The sequence below is a fragment of the Hirundo rustica genome, chromosome 4, assembly GCF_015227805.2.
Source record: "Hirundo rustica isolate bHirRus1 chromosome 4, bHirRus1.pri.v3, whole genome shotgun sequence".
In the NCBI taxonomy this organism is placed as follows: domain Eukaryota; kingdom Metazoa; phylum Chordata; class Aves; order Passeriformes; family Hirundinidae; genus Hirundo; species Hirundo rustica.
The window spans coordinates 50440206-50463641 of NC_053453.1; the positions used below are offsets into that span (position 1 = coordinate 50440206).

The window sequence follows — 23436 nt, forward strand, 5'->3', positions numbered from 1 at the left end:
CTCTCCTCTCCTCTCCTCTCCCTCTCCTCTCCTCTCCTCTCCTCTCCTCTCCTCTCCTCATCCTCTCCTCTCCTCTCCTCATCCTCTCCTCTCTCTCCTCTCCTCTCCTCTCCTCTCCTCTCCTCTCCTCCCTGATTTATTTTATATAAGTAATACTAAAAAAATAGTACTAGAGTAGTAATAAGTAGTAAAAAGTAGCAATAAGTAGTACTAAATTGTCAAAGTAGATTAATTTAGAGGGCAGTTAAACAAGTTTTAATTTACTCTTTGAATGTTAAATATAATTTTGTCTTCTCTATCTGAACTGAATTAATTTACATTTAGGAGAAGGAAGAATGTGTTATTATCAAGTTTTAATTAGGTAGTACCTCTCAGCTCTGATAAAACAATATGTGCAATGCCTGTTCTGAGTGCATATGTGTAGGTAATTTAATTATGTTTGCCCAGGTTGGATTCTTCTGCTTTATTTCAGTGATAGGTAGCTTTTTATAATTTTTTTTCAGTTTGATTGGTCATGAACTGAAATGTAGCTTTTATTTGGCAAATAAAAACCATAGAAAAATGTTCAACAATATACATCTGAAAATAATAACATTTTTTACTTCGCTTTTGTGCACCAGGCTGTTTTAAAATGTACTTTTCCTTTCAATAAGCCCTTGTGTAAAAATTCAGATGGATATTCTTTATCCAGAGGGAGCAAATTCCAGTTTGCTGCTCAGCAGCAGCAACTGTGTCTGTATCAATCATTTGTCTATCATCTGTCTACATTTTGAGAAAAGGGCCATAGCAAATTTAATTATGTTTCTTTGAAAATTTAATCAGAATACTTTTAAGCTACAATATTAGATCATTTGCACAAGGTTCAAAATAATTCAATTAGTACTTCCATAAGTTCTTGAAAAAACCCTCAGACATAAGCAGATATTGGACATATAGTTACAATTGTAAACATATGTTTAATTGTTATTTACCTCACAGAATGTCAATATAGTTATACATATACTATATGTATAACTATTTCCATTAGATATATAAATACAGTAACTGTAGGCAAAAATTACCACAATTGTCCATTTTGTGTGCAATTATTAGATTTTTATACTTAATTGTACACAAAATTAGGCTGCAATTGCCTGTTCATCTAGCTGTCCGTGAAATATTGAATACCTTAAAATAAATTTTAGTAAACTGTGCTTGTGATTTGTGGGCATTCAATTGTACATATGAAAATTGTTTTGCCAAGTCCTATATAAAAGATATATTAGAAGTCACTAGACCTCAAAAAGCTTGTTTCAGGTAGTTGGTAGAACATTGAAGCAATGTAGTGTTGTGACAGTCTATACATTTTGATCGGAATTCCTTATCTGTGCAGTAAAGAAAATCCACATTGTGATCTGAATAATGCACAATGATTTAAATACTTACTAGTCATCAAGCCATGTGTGCCAGTGGAAGCTTCCCACTTTCCACCAGGATCTTCCGCAGCCTCTGTTGCTATCAGGAAACACATTCCAGTCTCTCCAATCTTGTGTGGTGTTGCAGACACCCCCTGAGTTTGACTGCAACATTGATTTACCTGAATGTATTGATCTGTCTCTTCTGTTTCCCAAGTTCATCTGAGTCATCTTAGATTGCAAGAAGGGATGACAATTACAGCAATGTTGTTAAAATCACAAACCCAAGAGTTGAGTTCTTGGTTATAGAATTAGAAACATCAGTACCAAAAAACAGATCTTCCCTTTTCCTCTTCTCTTGTTTTTATTGTGCAACATGGATATTCTTATCCTAGCTAGCTTTTGAGTACAGGTCCAAACCCTCATTTCTCTAAATCTCTGACTCTGTCTTTCAAAAGACGATTGTTTTTTTTCTATTTTCTGTTCTCTATCCCCTGAACTTCCTTCAGCTGGCTCCTTGAGAAATAGAACTATGGATTCAGATTTATCCCTTTTTCCTTCTTTAAAATGTCATCGCTAACCTTCTTTAGCATCTTTCCTGAATTTACATTAATTTTAATTTTTTTATATAGCACATTAGCTTCTTGGTTTTGTACTTCTACAGCATTCATAAACTGTCACAACATTTCATAAATTATTTATAAAATAAGAGGCATTCAATGTACATATTTATACAATTTATAGAGTCTAGTGTATTTTAAAGCTTTGTGAAGTCTACATATGATATATTAATAATATAGATGACATAAAATTCAGAGAGCTCAATAAACTATTTCTTTCCTCTTTGTCTAAAGTTATTTGTCTCTTTGGCATTTCAAGTATACAGACAGAACTGGAAGAAAACAATTAAAAAATACAATGCTTATTCTCAATATTTATTATTAAGTTTATTGAGTAATGTTTTGGGAAACACTTGGAGGGCATTGCTTTATAAAGCACAAACCTGTTAAATCAACATCATATACATACTCATATGCCTTAAAACACATTCATACCTCTCTCTGGAGTCCTGAGAAGACTAACTGCTTAAGTAATTTGCAAAATCTTTCTATAGGTGGCATTTTGTCTTCTTCCAAGTTTAAAATGTTGTCTGGGTAGTAATTTTTTATAATGATACATGAAATAAACCTTGTACCTGATACATTTGCATTGCACAGTTTTTCTCCATAATTCCATTTCTCTAATAACAAACTCCTATGGTACAAAACCAGAAAAATCAAGAAGAGAGTCTTCACTGTCAGAGTTTTTTTTAAGAGAAGGACTCATCATCATTTCAGGAACAGCTCAATCAAAGAAGATTTTGGTATATCATGAGCTACAAAGTTTTGAGGGGCATGTTGTTAAAATGGATTGGGAGCAATGTAGACATGTAGGGAGATCATCTGCTTGAGAGCCACAAGCTGAATTATTAATGTGTTATTATTAAAGTTTCAATGGAGTAATTTTGAAGTGTTTAACACACATTACCATTCATTACATTACAAACCCTGCCTCTGTAGTGATCTCACCGAGGAAATTCATAAAAGCTGAGCATTTCTATTGTGGATTAAACATTAATTTCTGAAACTTTTGTGGGTTTTTTGTTGTGTGTTTTTTTTTTTTTTTTTTTTTTTTTTTTTAACAGAACAATGAAAATGAAACAGCACTGCATTGTGCAGCTCAGTATGGTCATTCAGAAGTTGTTGCTGTTCTGCTAGAAGAGCTGACAGACCCCACAATAAGAAACAACAAACTGGAAACACCTCTGGATCTGGCAGCACTTTATGGACGTCTGCGTGTGGTAAAAATGATCATCAAAGCGTATCCAAATCTGATGAACTGTAATACAAGAAAACACACTCCTTTGCATCTAGCTGCTCGTAATGGCCACAAAGCTGTTGTACAGGTGCTTCTGGAGGCTGGAATGGATGTCAGCTGCCAAGTTAGTGTGTAATTCCTTCCTTCCTTCCTTCCTTCCTTCCTTCCTTCCTTCCTTCCTTCCTTCCTTCCTTCCTTCCTTCCTTCCTTCCTTCCTTCCTTCCTTCCTTCCTTCCTTCCTTCCTTCCTTCCTTCCTTCCTTCCTTCCTTCCTTCCTTCCTTCCTTCCTTCCTTCCTTCCTTCCTTCCTTCCTTCCTTCCTTCCTTCCTTCCTTCCTTCCTTCCTTCCTTCCTTCCTTCCTTCCTTCCTTCCTTCCTTCCTTCCTTCCTTCCGTCCTTCCGACCTTCCTTCCGTCCTTCCTTCCGTCCTTCCTTCCTTCCTTCCTTCCTTCCTTCCTTCCTAACTTCCTAACTTCCTAACTTCCTAACTTCCTTCCTAACTTCCTAACTTCCTTCCTTCCTTCCTTCCTTCCTTCCTTCCTTCCTTCCTTCCTCCCTCCCTCCCTCCCTCCCTCCCTCCTTCCCTCCCTCCTTCCCTCCTTTCCTTAATCATTAGACTTTAATTTAAATGAAATTACTTATTACATTTTTTTCTTTAAAATACTTGCATTTACTTTGTTAGAAAAGTTGCAAGGTGATATATAATACAGCTTTATTTATTACTACTCAAACAATGAAAGATACATATCTTCAAAGCTGAGTGCATGTTTTAATGTTGTCTTGAGACATGTAGATACACAAATCAGCAATTATTCATGTAGGAGTATATAAATATATTTTCTACAGCATTGGATGTAAAGGTTGTAAGCTGATATTCTAAAGCTATAGCCCTTCATGGTCACAGCAATCTAAAACAGTGTTTCATTGAGAGCTCATTTTCCTCTAATTATTCCACTCTAAACTCAAGTTATTAAGTAATAACAATTTTGATTTTCTGCATTTCTAAACACTTGTATAAATATAAGAGAAAAATCTGGAGCAATAGACTCTCGCAGCTACTTACTCTAACCTGTCAGCTGTTTGGTGTGTCTAGTTTTATGCACAGTAAATTATAATGATGTTAGAGGGGTAACTTTAAATAAAATAGACATAGATGGGAAGAGACACAAGGTACAGCAGCAGTGAATTTTATGTTCAATTCTTTGTACTGGAAGGTGTCCAGGCCTTTTAACTACAGAGGACTGGATTCTGTTATGTATTCTGAAATGTTTCCTCAATCTTATGATTTCTCTTGATTTGATTGATGGCACTGTGTTCGTTGTAGAATGGATTTAATTTTCATATATGAAGTAACTTCCTTGCTGTCTCTCTCTCTCGCTGTATAAAATATGCTTTGAATTAAGGTTTTTTCAAGTTTATATCTATTTTCAGATAAAGCAAGCAAGCAACCAAACATAATTATGTCTACTTTAGAGTCACATTCAGACACTCTCTACCACTTAGCATTTGGTTAGACCCTGCTGATCAAAACACCTAAATTGTGGGTTCAATCCCTGTACGGCCATTCACTTGATTGGACTTGATGATCCTTCTGAGTCACTTCCAACTCAGAAGATTCTGTGAATCTGTGAGTCTTGCAAACTTTGTCTAAACTTTTATTAAAAATTATATCCATTTTAAGCTTTAGGTGCATTTAATCATACTCCTTTATACACAAAATTCCCTTTTATATAAAAAGATTTGACCTGGATTCCACACACTTTTATAGCTGGATTCTTCAATCAAGAGCATGTTTTTACACTTTTGAGAAAAAGAATATGAAGTGGGGAAGAAAAGATAGATTAAAAAAAAACCAAAACAACAAAGCAAATCATAAAATATTAGAGTATTTTAAGATTAAAAGTGGATATACTCAAGTGCCTTCCAAAGGAAAATGTGGCAAAATTGTTTTACTACTTTTATTATCTCTCGTGTATTTTGAGTTAGTGTTGGTACTTGCTTCAAACTAAACACTTTAAAGTGAAACACTTTTATGTGATTTGTCTACCCCTGTCAATTTGTTGGCAATGAAGCTTTCAATTTAATTTGATTTTGATTTTCTTTACTAGAAAGAAAGACACTTGCAGAAGTTAATATAAGCAGCTCATTTTTTTCTTTCCTTTACTATTACTACATCTTCAGTAATTTAGAAGTTTAATGCTACACCAACAAAGAACTTTCAAATGCATATTTCTGAATGTAAAATTTCTCTTTTATATCTAGCAAATGAATGAGGAAAAATTCAGAAAGAAACTGATGCCTGAATTGATATTTAAGAAATAGAATAATTAAAGGAAAATAGTCTGTCATGGCAACTCACAAACTGATGATTACAAGAAGGCAAAATATTACACAATGCTTTTATGAAATGTGTCTTTCCTCTTACGTAATCTAGATAATTTTAGCATTACTGTGAATTCTCCTAAGGCATTTTTATCTATAGTTATGCTAAAAGTTTTTCACTGGTCTTTAAAAAAATACAGTGGCTGCATTTTTTTTCCAAACTTTTAAGAAATGAAAGATTCTTTTAGTAATGGTGATCCCTTTGGCATCTACACTAAAATTATAGGGCTTACTTGTTTTTAAATTTATTTTTATTCTAATTGCATTTAAGTGATTTATATTCTTAGAGTTTTGTTTTTTAGTTATTCAGATGCATGGAGGGGTGGGGTTTTTTTTTTTTTTGTTTTTTTTTTTTTTTTTTTTTTTTTTTTTTGCACTAGGTTATCTTGCTCTTTCTGGTTTTGTCCTACTTGCCATAAGGAAATATCATTTATTTATTTTCTTGCCAGTATACATATTCTCTATCAATATGTTCCTTTTCATTCAACATCTTAGCATATTGGTAATTTGGCTCTGTACCTACTGTTAATTTATTACTTCTGTAGCATCTGAAAAATTCTGTTGATGATTACTGGCAGCTTATCAAACTGAGGAGAACACAAAATATTGGCCTGTCACTTAAAACCCAACTCAACTATTTTGTTATTTATTAAATTGATTTGCATCACTGATTGGGAAAGAAAAATTTGCAAAGTAAAATCTTATGAGGTAAACAATTTTGTACACATAAAAACATGTTAAATAAATTCAGTTTATCACCAGTAAAGACTTCTCAGAATGTGTAGAGATGATAATAGGAATAGCTCGTCTTGTATCACTCTGTAATTGTAAAGATGTTTTTGTTTAAATGGGAGGTTTACTTTAGCTATCATATCTTTCTCTTCTGTACTCCCTGAGCACCTTTAATCACAGCAAAAATCTGGACCAATAATAATAGTATCACTGGTAGTACTGCAAAAAGCTGTGCCCTTTCTTTTTTGCTCCCGCTGTATATGGAGGATATTCCATGAATCAATTTGCAAAGCTACCATTCTGTCCTTCAGATTCTGTTTGAACTTCATGTCAGAACTATAGCAAACTGCCTATGAATAAGGACAAGGCAAGTTACTTAAACAACAAGCTCTTTCATGATTAAAAGAAAATCTGTAATTTTTAAAACCTTGGATGCTTCTCTGTGAGCCTGCAAATAGTACACCAAGCTGACTTGACTTGGGTATTCTGGTGCGCCTATTGACAATGTCCTCCTGTCCTAACTTGGCTCCTGTGTCCAGCTGTGACACTGTACCTGTATTTAGTAGTAAGCAGGGGCAGGGACTGTATTATTATATGTTTAGCACAATTTGTGCTCTAGTTTTCTGTATTTCATATACAGAAATCTTATACCAGAGAATCAATATATTATCCATTGGTGCAAACTCAAGCCAACTTTAGCTCACTTTGTTCATGAAAAATTGCCAGCAGCATTTTTTATTATCACTGAGAAAGACTTTCCAGATATAATGGTAATGTTTACTTTGCCAGGAAAATACGATCCAAGGCAATGAAAACTTCAGGAAGTAAAGCAGTGAAAATTGTCTATAAATCTTAAGCTTACTTGCTGTAGTATAGACAAGAAGAGTATATTAGTGCACAGGCACACAGTTATAAGTGAAAAAGATCTACCTAAGAGTTCTAGAACATCTTAAATAATATCTAGAAATTATTTGCAACTATATTTTTTAATCTTTGCAATTTGTGTAAATGCTCTATTGCACATGAAAAAGAATTCTGAACTTATATCTACCTTCAAGTTGTAAGCCACATGTACATTTACAAAGAGAGATACATCTACTCAGCCAGTCTGAATTTCTCTTGGCCCTGTTCATCCTGAAGTTCAGCATTCCCTCTAAGTTAAAGCAGAGTTTGGTAACTGAACTGTCTAGTAACAAGGACATATCTGCCTTCTGGATAATTTTTGGGTTGAGGGATCTGGTTCACTTGTTAGTTATTCTTTATTACCGTGAAACCCTGCCTAGGGCTTTTAAGATTTGTGTCAGCATTCATCTCCATGACATCTTATGCAGAATTATACATCCGCATCTTACAAGTGTGCTTTGAATCTCCATATTCTCAGATTGATTTTAGTTCAGTTTCATGGTAATATTTCTCCTCTTGTTCAGAAAATCACCTTTATAGTGTACAGATCCTTGCACTGTTTATACGGTGTGCCTTTTAAATTCCTCTTTTGAACAAATTGTTCATAATATATATCTCGTTTCCAGGATGTGACATTCATTACTACTGCCTGAAAGCTCAGAGTTAAAAAGCATAGACTGCCTTAGAATGCAGGGCAGTGTGGAACATCTGTAAAGAATTTTAGGATGATGTTCTGATATGACAGGAAATATCATGGTAGAATAGACTAAGAAGCAAGAAAGTACATAAGTATAAAAAAGGCATTTATGTTTGGATTCTTCTCCCAACTCTATGAATTACATGTGTAAAAGTGGCTTAAGTTCCTGTACTCCCTTTTATGCATAACATAACTATCTTCTGGTTCTTAAGTAGCCCCCAGATAGATTTATTTGCCTTATACATCCACAGGAAGTTTCTCTTCTCATGTTAGTTTCAATTAAATTTCTTACAAGATGTGTGCTTTCATCAAGGAAAATATTGCTTACCTTTCCTCCAGTGGGGAATTTTGATGAACAGAAAGACTGCTGCCCATGCCAATTACCATATCAGGATCTTTTTCACCCTTTAACTGGGTAACCTGAGGATAGATCCTATTCCTTGTCCTCAAAGCTGTTGATACAGTATGCAGGAACATTGATCTTTCTCAGTCTCAGATCATAGTGCAGCAATAGGATGTTGTTGTCACTAATGTAGTCCATTTTTTTCCCATTAAACAAGGTTCCTTATTGGTACAGAATATCTACAGTTTTAGTCAGCCAAGGTGCAACTGGCTTTCATCTCTGCAGTTCAATCTCATAGAAATAAAATTTTGTTCTCTGGCTTCCTCTAACAATTGAACCTCTCTGGATTTCATTTTTTATGTCTACATCACTAATTCTTATCCCTGACAGAATCAGAGCATGGTTAATGTTGGAAGGAAACTCTAGAGGTCATCAGGTCCAACTCCCCCTTTTCAAGCAGAATCCCATAGAACAAGTTGCCCAGGATTGTGTCCAAACGACTTCTGAATATCTTCAAGGGCTGAGACCCTACAACTTTCCTGGACAACCTGTACTGGCACCAGGGCTCAGTTGACAAAAAAGAAAAAAATGAAAAAATTCTTATGTTCGACCAGAACCTACTGTGTTTGAGTTTTTTCCCCTTCTCTCCTGTCACTGGACATGGCTTAGACTTCTTTGTACCCTCCCTTAAGATATTTGTACACATTGATGACATCCTCTGTTAGCCTTCCTTTGCCTGGGCTAAACTGTCGCAGCTCTCTCTGCCTTCCCTCATAGAAGACATGCTCCAGTCTCTTAAATTCAGTGTCTCTCTCTAGTAGCTCCATCTCCATCCTGTGCTGGGGAGCCTAGAACTGAACAGAGCATTTCAGGTGTGGACCCACCAGCAGTGAACAGAAGGGGAGCCACCTCCCTTGACCTGCCGCCAACACTCCTCCTCAATGACAGAGAACTGTATCTCAATAGTACCAGATCCACCCAATAGTCGTGCCAGTAAGCAATCAATCCAAAGAAAATGCCACAAGACACCATGAGGATAATAGGCTTTTTCCAAGATTGCTGATGTCAAGCCTCTTTCAGTAATCAGAACTATAACTATCAACGACTTCTCTGAGAATTTTTCTCAATCCCAGAAATTTCTGAGCTGCACATTAATCTCTGTGTGCACCTTTGCAGTGGTACTGTTGTTGCAGTTATCCTATTTTGAAGCCAATTGCACTAACTGGAAATAGCCCAAAGATATTGTTTGAGTATTCTGAAACCAACTCTAAGTAAATCTGATTAGTCTTCTTATTCCAAATGAACCTGGGAAAGTTCAACTAGATTGCTTCTGAAAATGGAAATATTAGAAGGTGTTTTAGGATATGTGGGGTTTTTTGTATATTCTCTTACTGACTTCTTTCTCCTCTCTGTTATACTGTAAGTATAAGTGGTATGCAGGATGTAGATGTCATTGGGCATGCTCTAATTTATGCCTCCATGTACTAAGCATTCGTAGGACATATGTACACTTACAGTGTGCTCACATCTTATCTCAGGATCTCTGATTACTTCTAAATATCCTGTCATTGCTGTAAGTCTGATGCATTCTGACACAATTAATTAATATCAAATTACTATTTTATTTCAGAATTTGGGTTTGTATGTGTGTATCTTTAAGGTATTTCTACCATAATAAGTATGACTTGGATAAAGTATAGAAAAAACAAATTTGAGCAGTAAAACCTTTAACACTTGCCACAAATAAATTTCAAAGTCTAATTTACTATCAAAAAAAGGAGGTAAGTGAGATACTCAGTGAGATCTAGTAGTGGTCTAGCTAATGCTAATGCTATTAGATGGAAAGTTATCCTGTTCAGAATTTTTCAGTAACGGCAGTGTACAGTACTAAGAAAAGTAGCTTGTTAGTACAGATAGTGTCTTTTTCAGGACTGTAAATTTTATTTGAGCAGAACTCTGCTCACAAAAAAAATTTTGTCAAAAAAGTCTGCTAAATCAAGTTTACAGACATCTAAGGTAGAATTTAAATGACATAAGCATCAGCATCTAAAGCTGTTGGAGGTGCCTTAGGGTGTCCAAGACATCTGGATGAGGGAGATGTGAGGCAGATCAAATGTGAACATCAACTGGATCAGCAGCTGGACACCAGGATACCCTAGGGCATCTCTCACTATATAACTGAATTGACCTGGGGTGTGATCCAGTTTCTTATTAAAACATCTAATTGCAGATGTCCACATGTAAACTGTCTGACTTTGCTGAAGAACTGTGTTCCACTGATGGCATTGACTAGATTTTCTCTGCTGTAATAGGAGTCTAGAAATTTTACACAGATGCAGGCTTATTAACAAGGAGCTGTAATACATTCTTACTATATTTTCTTATATAGTTATTAATTTTATAGTAGAACTTACAGCATTTTTGGTTTTGTCTTGAATAATAATAAAAACACTTGTATTCTAGTATTTATTCCTGCCCATTCAGTGGGTTTTTTTGTGTAGGCAAAATAAAAGGGAAAAAAATAAATACTTATTTTCCAAGTGTATTCTTTACAAAAGTATTAATTGATATTTAAAATGTCACAATATTTCTTTTCTAGACAGAAAAGGGGAGTGCCCTGCATGAAGCAGCCCTATTTGGAAAGGTGGAGGTAGTACGCATTTTGCTTGAAACAGGTAAATTTGATTTACAGGAAACACTGAACAAGTACACTTAATTTTCCTAATCTGGTGTATGCCTCCTTAAGTTTTGGTTATACAAATTGCTTTTATCCTTATCAGCCTTTGTAAATTTAATCACATGTACTTCTGATTAAAATAATGTTCTTTTAGAATAAGAAATTGCTATACACAGAGAACAAAGGTGATGTTCAGACTCAGAAATTCCATATATGACTCAGTGTATGCCACTGTATTCTAAGAATAAATGTATTATGAGAACAAAATGGCTACATTAAATTTTGTTATTCCCTGTGAAAAGCCACCAAGAATATTCTTTGATGTAGAGTCCAGAGGATTCATGTTCACTTTTATTTCCTTCAGTTAGCTATTCCTAGCAAACGCACCATTCTGCTTGCTTCCTCATTTCCTGGATAAACTGAGTGCCTGTGTAAAAAGGGGAAGGCAGTGTGTCTTTGAGAATTGCACTTGTCCTGAAAGAAGAACAGGGATATAAAGTCCAAACAACCCATCTACTGCATAATAAGATTCAAAATCATTGTAGGTAAATTACTCATCTAGACAGATGTCTTCTCAGATAATTGTAAGACCAATGTGAATGAAAATATATAAAAATAATTTCTTGCAGATCTGTGAACTTCCATTACACTGAGGGATCTCATTGGTCATTATATTCAGTTCTTGTGCTGTTACTTATATATTGCAAAAGAAGATATATCCTAATCACAGCTCTTCATCTGAATCTCAGCTAGTGTATCCCTTATCTTAAACCTGTTTTCAGGAAAAAAAAAAAAAAAAAAAAAAAGGTCCTTCCAAGTTTCTTTTCTGTTTCGATGAAAAGAAGGAGGCTGAAAGGGATCTTCACCTGCCCTCAAAAAGGCAGGGCCTTTTTATTTCCTAAAAATGGAAGGAATGACCAACATCACACAAACATAGGGAGCCCTTTAGACAACATAAAAAGCCCACCTTTTTCAGATTAATACATGTTACAGCCTCTACCAGCATACAATTGTCAAGACAGTGGAGTAGAATCTTCACTGTGAACTCCTTCAACCCCAAATGCTCTGTACTTCTGTAACACTCCCCACCTTTTGCCTTTTGTACCAAACTATCCCTTTTTCTAGTTCCGCTTCAAAAAGAGTCAGAAGATGTTATAAGTAGCTACTACAAAGGAAAGAAGGAAGTTGGTATGTCTGGCCTCTAAAAGTCAACTACCACGGCTATATAAAGATTATATATGTGATATATATATAATGTATATATATATAAATATATATACATTATATATAATTTATAATGTGTACAATGATATATATGAGACATATGATATATGATATATGATATATAATCTATAATATAGAATTTATTTTATATATTATATCTAATACATAATCTATACTATGTATTATATACATTACCATATGGATAATACAGAAGATGTGATATCTAACTTATACATTATATAGGTGTAATATATATTTTATATAATATAATGTATATATTATAATAATATATCATATAGCCCAGTAATATTTTAGGTTTGTTTTTAGTGATAAAATTTTCTCACAAAACAAATTAGGAAACTGTCCATTGGGTTAGGAAATTACTGTAATTGCAGCCTTTTCTGTTGAATGCTTTCAGAATGTCCTTTTAAATCATGCTTCTTCTGATTTTCTCTGTTCGGTGTCCTGAGAAGAATTTCACTTTGTTTGCTATGAGAGCACGCCTAAACTGCAAAACAACTTGAGCATTCTACCATAAGGCAAAGGTAGAGAGTCATGCAGTACTACGCACAACAGGTTCTGATTCAGAGCAAGCCTCAAACTTAATTCACAGTTTAAGCCAAACCATTACTTTATTAGCAGTATGGACAGTCTGTGAGGAAATCCTGTGGCTGTTCATAGTGCCTGTATACTATACATAGATATTTCAGTCTATTCAGGGCATGAATTTTGAAAATCTTGCCATGAAGTACAACTTTATTAACATAAATATAAAAAACGTTTTCAGTCTTGCTCCCAAAACACATACTGGTATTATGGACTAGAAAGTTCCCAATGAATTAAAGCAGTTTGGAGAGAGATGTAGGAAAAACATACATAGAACCTCTTGATTTTACAAAATATCCTTTTTAGGATGGCTGCTCCTTAAGAACAATCTCTTAAAATAATCCCAAATTTGGTTACTTTATATTCCCATGCTCTACAGAAACATAAAGACCATCCATGTCAGCATGTGAATTTTAGGCTACTCAAGCTTTAAACAGAAATATATCCTGTACTTCAGCTGTAATGAAGTTGTAAAATCACTTCCTCTCAATTTTTCAGATAGTTCAGTCTTATATAACACATTTATAATCTGAAGCATTTAGGGTTAAATATTCAACCACAGATCCATTTCTTTTTCAGGAATTGACACCAACATAAAGGACAGTTTGGGCAGAACCGTTTTGGATATACTTAAAGAGCATCCATCTCAGCAGTCTCTCCAAATTGCAGCTCTACTTCAAGGTAAGCCATATTCAATGATACATTTGTTAGAGACAATAGAGACATATTATTGTATATAGTAATTTCTACTCTTTAAATGTTTCATTACACAAAGGAGCAGTCTTTTGATTTAAAAAGATTTGTTGAACAAGAATAAGCTGTCCAATACTTGAATTTCAGAGTAAACCCTTTCTTTTTTGTGGGCTGCTGATATTAGCATGCTGTGTCACTTATACTTAGTCTTTTTACAATCTTCATTACACCATAACATACTATTTAGATAGCAGTTCCATTAAATTGTAATAATAACCTACAATTGAAATGCTTGATTTGTTCATAAATAGCAATTAAATGACTGAAACGTGATGAAAATTTTAAAAACCATTTCATGATTTTTTTCCCGCTTTCTTTAAATTTAAAAAAAAAAAAAAAAAAAAAGCCAGGCAGTATTTCTTGTTATTGTAGGAGAAATACTATTTTCCTACATGCACTTGTTCTCATTCCCCATCTTACTTTCATGATATAAGGTTCATGGAAGCTTATTGCTTACTTAAATCTTTTACTCTAGAAGATGGCAAAAAAGTGATGAAAAGTGAACTAGAACATAAACAATATGTATTAAACATAATTTTTTCTCTTCTATGGAATTTGTTCCCTGGATTTTCAGATTAGCCTTTCATTAAGTGCATTTGGCAGAGGAGGTCCCGGCAGGTATCAGTGCTGCATCTTCATCTGTATTGATTATTTCCACCATTAAATAAGCCATTTAATCAGTTCAGTATTGGTTCAACACATGAACTACCTCATGCTACAGGCTCCCTTATAACTGTATTTTAAAGGTACATTTCCTAGAGAAAATGAGATCAGGTGGCCATACTGGGTCATTTCTTTTCTAAATAAATTCCAAACTAGTTGACCAGCTTCCGTAAAATTTTCCAGCAAGATTATGAACTGAAGATACAAAACTCCTATACGTATAATGAAAATTTTGCAGGCTTTAGAAGTATTCCTGTAAAGAACAGATTAATGTTAGAGCTGAACAGCTTGCCTTGAGGTCTCCCTCTCTCCTTTCTTCCTATTTTCCTTTGCTTTATCCCTCACTTCCCTTTCTCCTTCTCCCCCTCCTTCCACCTACACAGTTCCATTGCATATTCCCCATTTACATGAGACTTCAAATTGACTTGATTCAGTTAATGAACCAATAGAATATAAAATATATATATTATATATATAAAATAATGAGAAATAATATTAAAAATCTATAAATATACTTTCTGTAGTTTTAATTAGCTTTCCTCCTGTGTGATTCAGGTCTCATAGTTACCTCCATCCCAGGTAACTGACAGAAATACGCATTGAAAAGTGGGGAGGAAGAGATGTGTGGGGACACAGGGCTTCCCCTGTCAGCAGAAGAGACTTCCTAATTTGACTCAGACTCAAACTTCAGTCTTTAAGTCCTTACAGATCTGCAGCATGAACATACTACCATGTAGAGGAAAAGACTGTTAATGTCATACTGGAAATTCTTCAGTGGCAGGAAAAGGGTCAGTCAGAGCTTCCACTTTCTTAGACATCCAAATCAATCATCCTTCAGGTATTAGTCTAAGATTCATCATAAAATCCCAACTAAACTAATTTTAATTTTACTGCCTCTTTATGTTCCATTTTCTCCTTGCAGTCTCAACCCCACTGATAAACTTTTTTTTCAAAGTACCCTTGCTCTATGAATAATAAGTCATCCAAGCCCCTCTCATGGGTTTTTCATGTTGATGGTTCAGTACCTGCCCTCAGTCTTTACCACACACACACAGATAAAAATACATTAATTTCAATCCTTTTTGTTGCTTTGACATGCAGTATTTTTCAGAAGTGTGCCTTGAAGTTCAAAAATGACTGCTTAGTAGTTGCAGCTCTTATTAGTGTGATGAAACTGTCTTGTAATGAGCAGCTGTTTATTTTTGTGCTCTGCCTATAATCAGAAGTGATGTCCAAGAATAAAAAATAGTTACAAAGATGCCATTCTGACTCTTAAGACAACCTGAGGAGCTCCTTCAGAACTCACTTGAGGAACTTATATAGATTCTTTTTCATCAGCAAGTTCACTGAGTCTTTATCCTTCAAAGTTTGAACTGTGAGCTGAAGTTGAAAAGATCAGGAGTGGCAGGATTTAGTACTAGCACTACTGATGATACAGTTGACCTACCCTCCTCTAAAAAGACAGCTGAGTATACTCTTCAATAAGGAGTGTGTAGTTATCCTATTGTAGCTGAAAAATCAGTGGAGCACTGGAATTTTTGGAATACTGAATGTACTATAATTGAGTTCGACCTCAGTGCATAATGAATTCCATGAAAAAAAGGGCATTTACTAAGAGAGATTTAGTGGCTTCCAAATACATTCTCATTAAGGCTGTTGTCTTCACATGGTTGTGTAGAGCAGTTTACATGGCTCTCTCATGTAGACTTATAGGAAATAGAAATTAAATTAATGATGTCAGATTTTTTAAGTTCCTCGCTAATTTTGTACTTTATGCAGACACAGTGGTATTAATTTGTTCTTTCACCTTGTTGCCAGGATAGACTAAGATTTTATCACCAAGCATTCTCATTAATTTTTATTGGTTCCCCCTTGCGCTGTTCTGAGTGTCACTTTACAGTTTGTAGTATTAACATAGCATAGTATTTGTCCCTGCCACAAAACATTAGCTTTGAAAATATAAAACAAAGGCTGAAAGATGCATACGAGCAGGCTGGCAGAAATAAACAAGGAAATAATGTGACTGGTATTACTGGTGGGCCTGTTATGCTGAGGGATAACAGAGTTGGAAGAAATGAGTTAGCTTTGGTTATATTTATAAGAAACTTCTTTGAAGGAGATAAAAGTAATTTCTGTGTTTAGAAGCAGTTAATACAGGTAGTAACACTGAATCCCATGATCTGACACTAAACCCAGCAGGGCTGGTAGCCACTTGTGGATAAATGCCCTCTCAGAATTTAAGAATTGTGGATAGAAACTGTTCTACCTCTTTTAAAGAATATTTAGAAAACTACTTTTTACAGATTGTAGGTTTAAATAAACAAAGCCTTTTGCCCATGAGGTTTTAGAAGTGATCCTAGCATTCTTGAGGTCCTTATTTTACATCTTTTCTTACTGTCCTGAGAAAACAGCAATGGGAGTATCTGCAATTTTTGTGTGTGTGTGTGTTTGCAAAGTCTGCTATCTTTTTTGAGATGTTGGCACATTATCTGATAGAAGGAAAATAAATTAAAATATCAGTCTAAAGAGCAACATGAAAAAGGCTGAGTAAGCTACACAACACTGGAATGATTTTTTACTGCCTGTTAATTATAGTTGGAATTAATAGAAATGACAGTTCAAGTTTTACTTCTAGGTCTTTTGTATGTGTCAAATAATTTTCTGTGTCTTTATCAGGTCTGAAGTAGCATTGAACTCACTTAAAAATACTTAATAGGGTTTAAATTCTTAACAGAGTAAGGAAGAAATAGCTGTATACACACTATATGTACTGGAAGAGGGGAGAATTAGGATACTGTGCCAAGCAGGGCCAGGCAGCTGGATGCATTTCATGGGTGCAGTGAAACAACAGCACTCAGCGCTGAAGCAGTTAAAAGTACTGGCACTTAGGGCTTTTATAATTAGGCATTGGAGATAAAAGGGATGCTGCCAAGGCTAGTAGGCCTAAAATTAAACCAACCAGCTGTGTTTTGGTTTTAGCACATGTGAATGTGACACAGATGTGAGCTGTACCATCTTTCAGCTCTTTCTCTACAGCCCACTATGCTCTCTATTAGAATCTTGCTCTTTTACTATTTCTAGAAGCAGAATTGTTATTATAAAACAGAGATAGTAGATAAACAGATGAAATATAGCATGAGCCCCAGTAAACGCTGCTGCATAGACAGTATGGAGGGAGATGCAGTGGAAAACTGTTTCCTCTCTTCTGCTGAAGCTGTTTAGGAACCTAGCATTGTTTGTACTTGTTACCAAATTATTCATAAATGGAAAATGCATAAGCAGCTGCAGAACCAGAACTCCTTTCTGTTCCTCTCTGCTTAAATAGCTTTGGTTTCATTGGCACTGGCGCTTTTTTTAAACGTATTCTCACTCTCTCTTTCTCTCCTCTCCTGCTTTTTCTGTGGACAAGTAGATCTTCCATTCTCTTGAGTGCAGGAGCTCACTAGAAGAAAGGAAGAGGTTTTCAGTCAAGGATTTAATTGCTGCAAGGGATGGAAATAATTGAGATCTCAATTCCCCTTCATTGTTTTGAGGGTTTTTTTGTTTATGGGTTCATTTTGTTTTGTTTTTCTGGGGACTTTTCAACTTCTTCTGCGGGTTCTTGTGCAACAGCAGTAGAGCATTAACTGTGTTCTCAAATTAATATAACTGCTGTTGTTGAGACTGAAAGTTTAGCTGCACCCTCACCTATCTCACAATCATAGGAATGCTTCAGTGCTTATTTCAGTTATCTTCCGTGAACACATGCACAAAAACATCAGCTTTCTTTGGGATTAAGTTAAACTGGAATAACATAGAAATTGTCCTCTGAAATTTAGGTGACTGATGTGAGCCAGCTCCCATTGCAGCTCGTGTCACTTTAGCACACCTGACAATGGTAGTTACCAGTCGATTTCCTGCCACCAAACTGCTGTTAAGAGGAATTGGGACATGAAGACTCAGGGGGCCTCTCTCCCATGGGAGCAAGTGAGCTGTTTCAGGAGGAGCTTTTTGAGAGCTTCTGGGCTGGGGCAGACCTCAGTGGAGCTGCAGTATCCTCAGACAGGTTCTGGAAGAGTCTTAAGGTGGGCAGAGGGTTTCCTGAAGATTGCTGCCCTTCAGGAAGATGTGGAGTGAAGGAGGTGTAAGCGCCCCTCTACAGGGACATTGGCTATAGAGGGGACTGGTTTCTATATGTTTTATTTCTCTGATGAAGTTACTTAGAGAGTCTTCTGTTTGAAAAGGTGAGTGTCCAGATTTTTATTCTGATCAAATTTGGCCTTTTTGGCTTTTCTAGAGCTTTAAAGAACCTTTAGGCCTCTTGGGACAAATTGTTCTAGGAAGAACTCTATTTGAATCTACCCTGTGGCATTGCTGAAGTGGGGTATGAAAACAAAAGAAAGGAGCTTATACTTAAATCAAAGGAAAATAATGATTAAAATAAATTGTTGTGTTTTTCCTTAAATTTATTTTCCATTAAAATAAAAAGTATTCTGAGGTGAATATAACCATTAATCTAAGAACCAAGGTCTGTAAACAAAGCAAAACTCTTAACCCTATAACCTCACTGAGAAGTTAGGATCTAAGAGGGGCTGAAGTTAAAGGAAATTGTGGTTTTATACTCCTTGGAAGGTCGGGAGCAGCTCTAGATGAGCTGGACCATGCTCTTTTTATGGTGGAGAGGCAACTCTGTTTCTTTGCTTGTATGTTTAGTCATTCCCATCTGTTTGGCTTTGACCTAATTGGTGTTACAAAAACTAAGAAAGCTGGAGTTCCAGCTGTTTGAACTTTCCAGAGCTTGTTCCCTTCTTGGGTTATGTTTCCCATTGTCCTTATTTCCACTGATGTGTGATCACTTTTATGGTATTACTTTTTGTGCACAGGACCCAATTTAGACTGACTGGGGCTTTAACAAAATCCAGTAACTACAGAAAAGAATCCTACCAAACAAAGCTTTTTGAGCTCTTAGTATTAATCCTCACTGATCTGTAAAGTCCATTCTGGGTAAGGTGAAGTAGTACTTACTTTTACAGAAGTAAAATAGTCCATTCTTCCCATTATGAGTATGACAGGTTGTGTCCTAAGCAGCCTTTACTCTCCCCTTTAGTAGGAATGATGGATTTTCCTATAAAGTTGTGTGAAACCACAGATGGGGACACTGTTCTGGTCATAAAGTGGTATAAGTCACTAAACTTAGCTTTGTTCTGAATTTTTTCTTAGCGAAAAATGATCCAGGCTGAACAGTCTCTCAAGCACCCAGCAGTCAGTAAGTTTGGGCAGGATTTGAAGATGAATTCCTAGCTAGCTGCAGGTGAATAAAACGCAGCTGCTGGAGGAAGCATCTGGTGCTTTTGTGTGTTTTTTCTTTGGCTCTTGAGAGAGATCACCTATCTCTGTTTTGTGTCTCTTTCTCTGGCAATGTTATGAGTAAGTATTTACCTAGACTATCAGCCTCTTTCATCTGCAGCCCTGTCTTTTTCTTGTATGTATCTGGTAGAATTTTCAATAATATAAAACCAAGTTAGGAGCAAAAGTCCCACAGAAGCCCAGAGTTTCAAGGGTTGTACCCTCACAACATTGGCATGCTGCCAGCCTGTTGTAATTCTCTTGTACCACACCTTGTGTGAGCCAGTTGTAAAAGTTTTCTGGAAGAAACTGCGTTTTTTAAGATAAGTATTTAAGACTTATGTTGAACTTGGGATTTCCTCCCCAGAACTAGCCTCCAGCAGGTAAGTGCATTGGTCTGGAAGTGGGGCCTGACAAAGAATAAAAATAGAGCATTATTTTAAAACCACAGTCTTGTATGGGTATGTGACAGCAAGGTTAGAGTTCTTCACAATATCCCCTCAATTTCCTTTCCTAATCATAGCTGTATTGATCTAATGATTGTAACATTTACCTGATAAAATTACATTTCCTTTTCGACAGTTGCACAATTACCAACCAACATTTTTCAGACATGAATTCCCTTTTGTTTTTAGTTTTCTTTGGGTCTGGCTTCCTTTTTTTCTCTTCTCCATCTTGCACATTAACTTGACAAATACTACTGCTGACAGAGCGGGAAAACATTTCTGAGCATTTGGTCATGGTGCTAGTTTTCTCGTGGTCTCTTATGGCTAATCTTTGCTTCATTGCTTTCAGGCTTCCCACCCCCCACACAAACACAAAGTAAAGTACCCATTTTCATATGAAGAAATTTATGACAGATTATGCCAGGGACCACTGCTAGCCATTAAACTTAATATGGGGCATTTTCAAATCATACAATTTTTTAAAAAAATACCCCAACAATCTGCAAATCATTTTTAAACTGCATGCTGTTCAATGCCATTTCCAATTTCAATTTCTCAGATGTCTATTTTATCACAGATTGTATTTGGGTTTTGGGATTTGTAATTTAATCAAGAGTAACAGCAAGCTAAACAAGTGCATTGTAGACTGTAGAAATTAAATCAGGGAGATTTCACTTCCCAGAAACTCCTTAATCCTTCAGTGTGATATTGATGTTATTGTACTTTGCTTCTGTGTGTTGCAACATATGCTATTGTAGTTACTTTCAGTATCAGAATGAAATTATTTACACAATTTCAGAAACTCAAGAAAATGAAGATACAGAATAACTTTCAAAATCGAGAACCAGTTACTCTGCTGAGAAAAAAAGTGCCACTATTGCATAAATTAATTTCTCATTTATTATTGCACTGCAATTCATTAAGGTTTTGGTCTTCCATTGAGGTAGGTTGTATAGAAAAGCACATGAAAGTAATGTAGCTATTTATATGAAAAGAACAGCAATGAAATGGAAGTTTAGCACATTAATTATTCCATGCTTTTCTGTTTTTATAAACTTGGTTGTGAATGTGGGGTAAGGGAAATTTTAAGGAGAAAACCCAGAAATTTTAGCACACTGCTTTTTAGGCTGCTATTTTAAACTAAATTTTTAGGATTGCCTTTTTTTTTCCTCACATACTGTATCTGTGCTGCAAGCAGAGTATTTGGCTTTCTTAACAGTATCAATGTTTGTATGTATTGTGAACATCCTGAATATCTTGACAAAAAAACTCTCCACAAACTTAGAACAAAAGTCTTTTTTAACTGTAATCATGTAATAAAACAGTTATGTTGATATTTCAAGGAGACAAGAAAAACACAGGGATAGTCTCAAGTCATTACCCTTACATTGACATTTCTGTAGCAGTTTCCATAGATTACACTGGCCATTATAGTGTTTTATAGTACTTTCAAAAAATGATTGCCTTGCAGCAGCGTTTATGAATAATTATAGGGTTGTAATATAAATATTTGAAAAGGTTTTAATGAATAAAGAAATAGCAAATATACTTTTGTTTGAAATAAAGCCCCTTAATTCAGTCTTTTAAGTGTATTTGTATCTTTAACTTGCAGAATATATGAAAACAGGAAATGCAAGTATTTCAGAAGAACGCCCAGAGGAATGTGCAGAACATCAGTCCTGCATTTCGTCCCCAGAAATTCCTCCATCTCCAAAGGCTAAAAGTAAATATATGTACTCTGTGAATGCAAAACCTGTACTGAATTTCCCTTTAATATTAACATTCATACAAACTTACAAAGCAGAAAAAATTAAGAAAGTTATTGATCTCAAGTAAGTTTTTTCTACCATGAATCACTTATCTTGACTACATACACTATAATCCATGTCATGTAGAAAAGGAAGGATCTGTATTTTCAGAAAGGAAAAGTCACTAATGGCTTACAATGCACTGCATTTTTTGAGCTTAAATATTTTTAATTTATCTGACCTTACCCATTTCATAATCATGTAAAACAAAAATACTAAATCTGTTGAAATACTCTGCAGGTATTGTTCACATTCAGGTTAAAAATTGAATTTACTTCATCTCTCCCAATGAGTGCATCTACCAATTGTTTACATTTGGAAGCCTCTTTCAAAGGTCACAGGCATACTGCTCTTTCGTTCATCTTCTAACACAGCTTTCATACAGTGTGGCAGTCACTTTTGTGCATGTGCTTTCATTTTATATTCTGATTCACTGTTTCCACACCACAGCCACTAAAACAGGGCATTTCCTGAGTGTGGTGTCTTTAATGAAAATCATCTTCCAAAGCAGATAGAAGGACCAAACCTGTAGAACCAAACCTGACTTTTACCTTCAGTAATCATCCAGAGTGAATATAATTGACTGCTGGCAAATAATTAAGCCTGTCCTTGGTTTTGTTGTGTGAGTTGTGGTGTTGTTTTGCTTGGTAGTGGTGGGTTGTGGGTCGTTGGTTTTTGTTTGTTTGTTTGTTTGGGGGTTTTTTGTTTGTTTTGTTTGTTTGTTTTGTTTTTTTGTTTTTTGTTTTTGTTTTGTTTTGTTTTGTTGGGGTTTTTTTTGTGAGTTTTCTTTTTTTAATATATTCATTTTTTCTTTAACATATTCGCTGGGAGAGTTTTTATTCATGCAAGAATGGAGCTTCCTGATGTATGTCAGATTATAATCTTCATGGTCATAGTGAACAAATGCTGTAGTTCTAATATTTCCCACTGGGTAGTTAACATATATGTGGTGTGTGAAAATAAATAGTTCCTTTGAGATTAGCAGGATTGTGAAGCTGACTACCATATGCAATAGAAATGTCTGTCCTGAAATTAAGAAGCAAATATATTTAAAATATGTTTTACTTCTTAACAATAAGGTCATGATCTCACATTCCTTATTTCCTCTTGCAAGGTATAAATAATATAAAACATGCTGGCTTTTGCTTGTCTATTGTGTAATCTGATAGTAAAAGAAAAGAAATCATACTAGATCATGCTTCCCATCCGTCTGCCATTCACTGACAATCTAATTTCAGATAATTTAAACCAACTTTGGAAGAGGGATAGCAGTATCAATTAACTTTCTGTGACTTTCATGAAAATAGGGAGCTGGATACAGGCAAAAGACCCTAATTAGTACCTGCCCTGAAAGAAATAGGCAAAATCTGTCTTTTATGTATTTTGGCTGCAATCAGCCAGTCAGCTAGTGCAGTTTTGTCCCACAGAACTCATTCTTGCCCAGGAAGAAATACTGCAGGCCATATGTGGGAGAATGTGAGACTGTGGACATGAACATAGTAGTGTAGGAAGCAATAGTTCTGTTTCTTCATAGCACACTGTGTCATGATTTTAGAATAGTTTTTAATATTTAGGTATTTTACTTCCAATTTTTAGTTATAATATTAATCTGGAAACATGTCAATTT

General features: G+C 35.3%; 1 protein-coding gene across 1 annotated transcript in view; it reads left to right on the plus strand.

Moving 5' to 3' along the window:
- The window catches only part of ANKS1B (ankyrin repeat and sterile alpha motif domain containing 1B), a 431424-nt gene that overhangs the window by 57115 nt on the left and 350873 nt on the right, over positions 1 to 23436 (plus strand). Inside the window, 4 exon segments of the mRNA XM_058420203.1 lie at positions 3079 to 3375; positions 10907 to 10982; positions 13394 to 13495; positions 21614 to 21724. Coding sequence (XP_058276186.1) covers positions 3079 to 3375; positions 10907 to 10982; positions 13394 to 13495; positions 21614 to 21724 — 586 coding nt within the window.